The sequence below is a fragment of the Nicotiana attenuata genome, unplaced genomic scaffold, assembly GCF_001879085.1.
Source record: "Nicotiana attenuata strain UT unplaced genomic scaffold, NIATTr2, whole genome shotgun sequence".
Lineage (NCBI taxonomy): Eukaryota > Viridiplantae > Streptophyta > Magnoliopsida > Solanales > Solanaceae > Nicotiana > Nicotiana attenuata.
Window position 1 is genome coordinate 33,596 of NW_017670815.1, and position 7,753 is coordinate 41,348.

Sequence of the window (7,753 nt, forward strand, 5' to 3'; positions counted from 1 at the left end):
TGAGATGGATTATGAGGCTGTATTTTGTCTTAGGCAGTCTGCAGATGCAATAATGAGTTTGTGAATTTTGTAGAACTTAATAAAGACTTTTATAGTATAATTACTACTTTTTAGAATTTTAAAAAAATATATATACCCCCACTATGTTCTGGGAAGTCTTTACGTCTTTTTCTGAATATTCTTTAATTAATTGCTAAATCAACATGTTGGGAACGATTAAGAAATAAACAAAAGTTCGCAAAATTAAATGCATAAATCAATTGCTTCTTATAATAGTACATTTGAGATTTTGTGAAAAATTAGAAGAATTTCACTTTTCTGTTCAAGTGAAAAAGTCACAATCCGTTAAATAAGACCGACGACTCAAAGTAAAAGCTCCAAAAAGAAAGAAATGTAGGCGCTTTTAAAATTATTGTGGAGTAGCTCTGAAAGTTTAAAAAGGAAAGAAAGAAAGGCGCTTTTAAAATTACTGTGGAGTAGCTCGTCCTACAACGGGCACTTGTTGAAGCCTTGTGTTCGTTTCAATAACCTGGAGTCTTAAACAGCTTTCTAGATATTTAGGTACAAAAGCTTGTAACAGAGGGGAATTTGTAACAATTCAGTGGCATGTCTGGTGTATCTATCAATTGAACGGGACTCCGATCGAAGTACCAGTCGCTAAATGCCTTTGCAATTGTCTGTTAAAAAAAAAAACAAAAAAAACACATACACAACTTAGAATGAAATCTTTACGTTAATAGTATAGTTTAACTAGTTATAATAAGTTACTTAATTACCTTTTTTTCTAGGTTACCAACTTCATTGTTATAATAATCAGTTACTTGTAATAATTATCACTAGAGGCTGATCAAGAATTTAAACTTGACAAATTCAAAATTCTTAGCATTAAATTAATTATTATACTTTTGAAAATACGAATTCACAAATTTACTAACTTTTCTTATACAATGACTTTTCGGTTACAAAATTAAAAAAAATGACTTTCTTGCATATTTTTCATTAATTGAGTCACCGTCTGAGTAATCAACTCATTTTTAGTGAGTGTTTGAGAAGATTTTTTTTTTAGTGAATATAGTAATATATAGTTGTTATGAGTTTTAACAAATACAAATTCTGAAGTGCAACCCTTTTTTATGTAGAGTACAGAATATAATGCACAACCAAAAATCATCTACACCTAAAGTTGAAGTTGATTTACCTTATTATGTACCGTGAAGCCATTCCAACCTACACCACTTAATATTTGGGAATGAATCAAGCAAGAGTCAATAAACATTCCTCTAGATGAAGAACAATTACTTTGTTTGGGTAATGCACTTAAGAACTCCTGTTTAAAATCTGAAATGAAACAACAAAAATTACATGAGATTTTCCAAATTTCATGAATTTCACATATTTAATTCATAATTAATTAAATCCAAATTCGACTTGGTTATATAAATAAAAAGGGCAGCCTGGTGCACGAAGCATCCCGCATTCATGCAGTGCTCGAGAAATACCCGCACCTCAAAGGGTGTGATGTAGGCACCTACCCTGATGCAAGCATCAGTGGCTGATTCCACGTTCAACCCCCTAACCTATAGGTCACATGAAGATAACTTTATCGTTGCTCCAACGCTCGCTTCTCTTGGGTATATAGATAATTCTTTTAATAAATAGAATATGAAGTTTGCATCACTAACCTTGTAAAGTTTTAACAAGAGTAGCTGAGCACGTATTGTTATTAAGGTCTTCGTAATAACCAGGAAAAGTCTTGTTTATCTGGATATATCCGAAGATAAAAGATTGTTAATGCAAATTCAGTATATAAGAAACAATATTAAAAAATTGAAGACTTTATACTAAAAGATGACATAGATATCGTCAAGTTCTAATTTAATTTTTTTCATGCACTTAATGGAGAATTTAGTTGACCTGAAATGTGTCAAACATTGAGTTGACTATGAAAAATGGTGTCTGGATTTCTTGTTGAAAATATTGTGGAAAAAGGCACTGCAAATTCATTAAACATAGCATTAGTTTAAAATTACCATTGGGTAAAACCCTTGAATGGCAACGGATTCTTACCAAAGATGGTCTCATTTTTGCAATGCAGGATGATGGCAACATCTTGGCTGAATGCTGATTGATTTTTAAAAAAAAAAAAATCAGAAAAAAATAATATTGAATTGCATTCCCTCCGTCTCAATTTATGTGATGTACCTTTTTTTCAAAAAGAATAAAATCTTGCTATATTCAGAAATAATTTAGCATTGAACTTATTATTTATCCTAAATAAAATAAATTATAGTCACAAAAATATCTATGTTTTATATTAGACCACAAATTTCGAATTTTTTTTTTCTTTCTTAAATTTTTTGTCCAGTCAAATTAAAGTACATCATATAAAATGAGACGAGGGAGTAATTGTGAGGATTGATAATGGAACTTCCATTATGGAAGTAACTATGGTAATAAAGAAAAAGGAGTGACAAAACAGAGCTTAAGAAGGAAGAGGAATTGTACATGTAATTTAATCAGTCCTTCATTGACAATATCCATGAATGGTATTTCCTTCATGTTTTTCCTGTTACACAAATTAACAACACTGTAATTCATCTAATAGCATTATTAATTACAATAAGATTTTAAGTTACGCGCATTGACAATGTATAATTATATTTTACACCATCTGCATGTTAAGTTAACCTACAACATGTAACTTTTCACAGAAAATCTTGTATGACAATTTGAAAATAGACGAACATACTATAAGTTAAACTATAGTATTTGTATGAAATCTCTTACGATATCAGTATATAAAACTGGATCTTAGGTTAATTCTTACTTGTGAAGAAAATAACTACCATCAGCAAGACACTTTACTCTAGCTGAGTTAGGAAGAAGAGCTCGAAAACGATCACAATGTAGTAAAGCAGGCAATCCTCCAGCTGAACCACCAGCGAGAATAGCCTGTCAAAACAATAATAGAAAGTCGTAAAACATTTGAGAAATACTGTTTGTTTGGTATAACGAAAGTCATTTTTCAAAAAAGAAAAAAAAATCACAAAAAACTTGTTTAGTGTTGACGAGTTACTGATACTATGGTGACATACATTTTTTGCATCCTTCATCCCTTTCGCCAAGAAATGTTCGATCAATGCATGAAAAATCCTCGCGCCTCTAAAATGAAGGTTAGTGACCTGATCATAAACATTAGCATATTATCAAAAACAATGCATAATTAATTAATCTAGACCGGCAAATTGTTCTTGGATTGGTGAAAATTTCAAGTAATAAAAGAGTAAATACTCCGAGTCCCTACAAAACATATAAGAATATGCAAGAAGCTGAGCTTAAAAATGATGTACCGGGTCAACTATTTCAACGTCTCCTGTGAACGATGCTCCATCACAATATATAACCATGACTCTATTCCAATTGTAGAAATCTAACATTTTAAACAAAAAATTGAGATAATTAAATGAGAATATTTAGAAATGATAACATGATTTAGTGAGATTGTAAGTATTAAATGTATATTACCTGGATTCACTGTTTTGTTGTTGCTAAGTATTCCATAAAATGATCTTTGCTTTAGAGCAAGTTTTGAGGAACCTTTTTCTGTCTTTGTGCGACAGAGGCAATCTATCACGTTATAACACCATTCTCCTCCCTTAATCCAAATATCAAAGTTAGAATTGAAGTCAATAAAACAAATAAATTCATGTTATAAGACAATGCAAATGCTTCAAGTTTTTAATGAAACTATTATTTGCATGAGTTTAAATTATATATACCGTCAATATTAAAAAAAATTACACTATCAGGTCGCTCAAAGAAATATCTATAAATAAGTCTCCTTAAAATATGATATATGCAATTTTGAGAATAGCACAGACTACCCTGCTACAACAGATAAAAATAACATAAAAATGACAGATAAAACTTTATTTGCATATATAGGTCATACCCTAAAGTAGATAATCCAATTATTAGCTCCTTCTCCATGTCCCTTGTCATAATAGAATGCTGGTGGAGACCCATCCAAGCAAACTAAAAGCATATAAAAATCCAAATATCATTAATATGGTTATATATGCCCATTGCATATGATATTAACGTTGGTTAAATAACGAAATATTTATCACATGTGAGGCAGAATTTTCATCAAGGGATTCATCAAATATATATATATATATATATATATATATATATATATATATNTATATATATATATGGTGATTTTCCGACGAAGGGATTCGGATGAACCCTTTTTCGTTCCTATAGTTCCGCCCCTATATATGGATAATTTTTCGCCGAAGGGGTTTGGATGAAAATCCGAACCCTTTTCATCCGAACCCTTTTTCGCTCCTATAGTTCCGCCTATGGCTACATGCATATAAACTAATGCATTATGAAGAAAAAGGAATTTTACCAGCTCCTTTTGACACTGCACTTTCTAAAATAGTTAAATCAACCATGCCAAGATTTTCATTTGATGTTTGGTTCCCTCCAAGTACACTTTTTCCATTTAGCACAATCAAGGAACAAATGAGTAGGCATAGACATTGCAATTTTGTATGTTCCATGCTACTTCTACAAACAATTCAAAGAAAACTTTTTGTGAGACTTTATAAAATATAAAAAAATTATGACTTAATATGCATACAATGTCAGATATTTAAAAATATTAGCCTATTGTTAAATTGATGTAAATTGCATTACTGCCTGAAAAAAAAACTTTTAGAACCCACAAAACAAACATAATTTTGAGATTCAATTCCTATAATCACAGATTTATATGAACGTTGACAACAGATTGTAACATAAAATAAAGTATATCAAGGTTAGTCTTGGAAAGTTTCTTTGTTTTTTTGTTTGAAACAAATTAACGGAGCATCCTTTCCATGAACCCTATAGATTTCATACCTTAAAAATCAAAACCTCTTATTCCACGAATAATTTTCGGTGGAAACAAATTCTGTGGTGTGTTTTTTTGTGCAACTTGCAGGCATTTTTATATTGTCAGAACAGAGATAAATCAGGAGAAGATGGGGTTGCTATAATAGGGATTTCCTTTTTTATATTTGTACACAAAAACGCGTACGTTCAGCGATACGCGTATATATGTGTATGTGCACATATCTATTTTTAAATGCATGTATATGTGTATGTATATTTTACGGTATCTTTTATAACAATTTATTGTGATGACCCGAAAGGCCATCTTATGTTTTAGAACTCAATTCTGCGCTTTTAAGCTTTAAACACCTCATTTTTATCCCTCCTCGATTGTGTATTGGTCAGAATCCGACCACACGACCACAGCAGCAAGGACCCCGTCCCGACCACCCCGCAGCAGTAATCAACGAACTCGACTTCGCCTAATCGCTGCTATTTACGACATGAGTGTCGAGGTCGAGGCCTCCCCATGAGGGGAGGTCATCTCCCCGACCCGGCCCGAACAAAATATGATAAGCATAAGGAATTTTGGGTTATAAATAGAAAGCAGAAGAACCCCTTAAAGGGAAGGAGGAAAAAATCCACGAGAGAGAGACAATACAATCTTAGAGACGGAGAGAGAGATTCCACCTCCAAGGAGGAAGAAAGAAGTTGATTGTAATCTCCTGAACCTCTTCAAGGAGAGGCAGGCCAAATTTCTATAATCAATAAAAACCTCTCAGGTGTCATATCAATTAATTCTTCTATCTTTATGATTATGTTCTTTGATCCAGTATTAATTAATGTTGACTACGATTTACCCCTTCATCTACATCGATTGATTTGCTTAGAAAGTATTAAACAACTTTTGAGACAAACAATTTGGCGCCGTCTGTGGGGATTTCCTAGTGAAATACTTAGTTCTTCCTGGATAGAAAAAAAAGAAACACCAAGAAGAAAATTTGACTCGAACCAGAGTAGATGGAGGCGCATCAACAAAAAAAAAAGAATCGAATGCACCAACGGGAGCCAGAAATCTTCCGCCCCGTTGACCTCGAACGGCCCGAGCGAGGAAAGAAGTGATGCAAAGCGTCCCCCCTTCTCCTCCCGAGCGCCGGGCAAAAGAATGGAGCATCCCCCTCTCATCCACCATACTGTATCAGGCCGGAAACCAGCGCAGAGGTGTTTCAAACGAGGAATCGAAAATCGCCTCGGAGCAACCTGAGTGCCACGGTCAAGCGAACAATAGTAGTACGGGTACAACATACAACCACAGGCCAAAATGAAGCCAACACTTAACGCCAGAGGCGTTGAACCATCGATGTAAACAACGGGACTCAGGCGAAGTGCCTTCGCCATCAAGCTCGGCAGTTCGCCCTCGCTCGGACTGGGACTCAGGCAAGTGCCTTCGCCATCAAAGCTCGACAGTTCGACCTCGCTCGAACTAGGGCTCAGTCTAAGTGCCTTCGCCATCAAAGCTCGGCAGTTCGACCTCGCTCGAATTGGGACTCAGGCTAAGTGCCTACGCCATCAAAGCTCGACAGTTCAACCTAGCTCGAACTAAGGCTCCGGCTAAGTGCCTTCGCCATCAAAGCTCGGCAGTTCGACCTCGCTAGGACTGGGACTCACGCTAAGTGCCTTCGCCATCAAAGCTCGGCAGTTCGACCTCGCTCGGACTGGGACTCAGGCTAAGTGCCTTCACCATCAAAGCTCGACAGTTCGACCTCGCTCGAACTAGGGCTCAGGATAAATGCCTTCGCCATCAAAGCTCGACAGTTCGACCTCGCTCGAACTAGGGCTAAGGCTAAGTGCCTTCGCCCTCAAAGCTCGGCAGTTCGACCTCGCTCGGACTGGGACTCAGGCTAAGTGCTTTCGCCACCAAAGCTCGACAGTTTAACCTCGCTCGAACTAGGGCTCAGGCTAAGTGCCTTCGCCATTAAAGCTCGGCAGTTCGACCTCGCTTGGACTGGGACTCAGGCTAAGTGCCTTCGCCATCAAAGCTCGACATTTCGACCTCGCTCGAACTAGGACTCAGGCTAAGTGCCTTCGCCATCAAAGCTCGACAGTTCGACCTCGCTCGAACTAGGACTCAGGCTAAGTGCCTTCGCCATCAAAGCTCGACAGTTCGACCTCGCTCGAACTAGGACTCAGGCTAAGTGCCTTCGCCATCAAAGCTCGACAGTTCGACCTCGCTCGAACTAGGACTCAGGCTAAGTGCCTTCGCCATCAAAGCTCGACAGTTCGACCTCGCTCGAACTAGGGCTATGGCTAAGTGCCTTCGCCCTCAAAGCTCGGCAGTTCGACCTCACTCGGACTGGGACTCAGGCTAAGTGCTTTCGCCATCAAAGCTCGACAGTTCCACCTCGCTCGAACTAGGGCTCAGGCTAAGTGCCTTCGCCATTAAAGTTCAACCTCGCTCGGACTGGGACTCAGGCTAAGTGCCTTCGCCATCAAAGCTCGACAGTTCGACCTCGCTCGAACTAGGGCTCAAGCTAAGTGCCTTCGCCATCAAAGCTCGGCAGTTCGACCTAGCTCGGACTAGGACTCAGGCTAAGTGCCTTCGCTATCAAAGCTCGATAGTTCGACCTCGCTCGAACTAGGGCTCAGGCTAAGTGCCTTCGCCATCAAAGCTCGGCAGTTCGACCTCGCTCGGACTGGGACTCAGGCTAAGTGCCTTCGCCATCAAAGCTCGACAGTTCGACGTCGCTCGAACTAGGGCTCAAGCTACGTGCCTTCACCATCAAAGCTTTGTTGTTCGACCTCACTCGGAGTGGGACTCAGGCTAAGTACCTTCGCCATCAAAGCTCGACAGTTCGACCTCGCTCGAACT

General features: G+C 37.6%; 1 protein-coding gene across 3 annotated transcripts; it reads right to left on the reverse strand.

Moving 5' to 3' along the window:
* Window positions 1-234: 234 nt before the first annotated feature.
* On the reverse strand, window positions 235-5,012 carry LOC109243590 (pectin acetylesterase 8-like). Of its 3 annotated transcripts, none has more exons than XM_019410540.1 (13): window positions 4,912-5,012; window positions 4,418-4,578; window positions 3,953-4,035; window positions 3,526-3,655; window positions 3,351-3,430; window positions 3,096-3,182; window positions 2,828-2,952; window positions 2,506-2,566; window positions 2,068-2,121; window positions 1,915-1,992; window positions 1,683-1,761; window positions 1,199-1,338; window positions 235-677 (listed from the first exon to the last, which is right to left on the reverse strand). In XM_019410540.1, exons 2-13 carry the CDS (start codon window positions 4,569-4,571, stop codon window positions 558-560), a joined length of 1,191 nt encoding a protein of 396 aa, XP_019266085.1. In that variant the 5' UTR covers window positions 4,572-4,578; window positions 4,912-5,012; the 3' UTR covers window positions 235-557. The 3 variants fall into 3 exon arrangements, with proteins under 3 accessions (XP_019266085.1, XP_019266087.1, XP_019266086.1); XM_019410542.1 differs by having other exon boundaries at window positions 4,418-4,575; window positions 4,912-4,998; XM_019410541.1 differs by lacking the exon at window positions 4,912-5,012 and having other exon boundaries at window positions 4,418-4,625.
* Window positions 5,013-7,753: the final 2,741 nt, after the last annotated feature.

Bases quoted from the DNA above. Each gene is read 5' to 3' on its own strand.
- LOC109243590 (XM_019410540.1), bottom strand. From the start codon at position 4,571: ATGGAACATACAAAATTGCAATGTCTATGCCTACTCATTTGTTCCTTG. The intron at 2,953-3,095 runs GTATGTCACCAT...TTGTTTTGACAG, and splicing joins GGATGAAGGATGCAAAAAAT to GCTATTCTCGCTGGTGGTTC. The intron at 678-1,198 runs GTAAATCAACTT...TTTTTTTAACAG, and splicing joins GCTTCACGGTACATAATAAG to ACAATTGCAAAGGCATTTAG.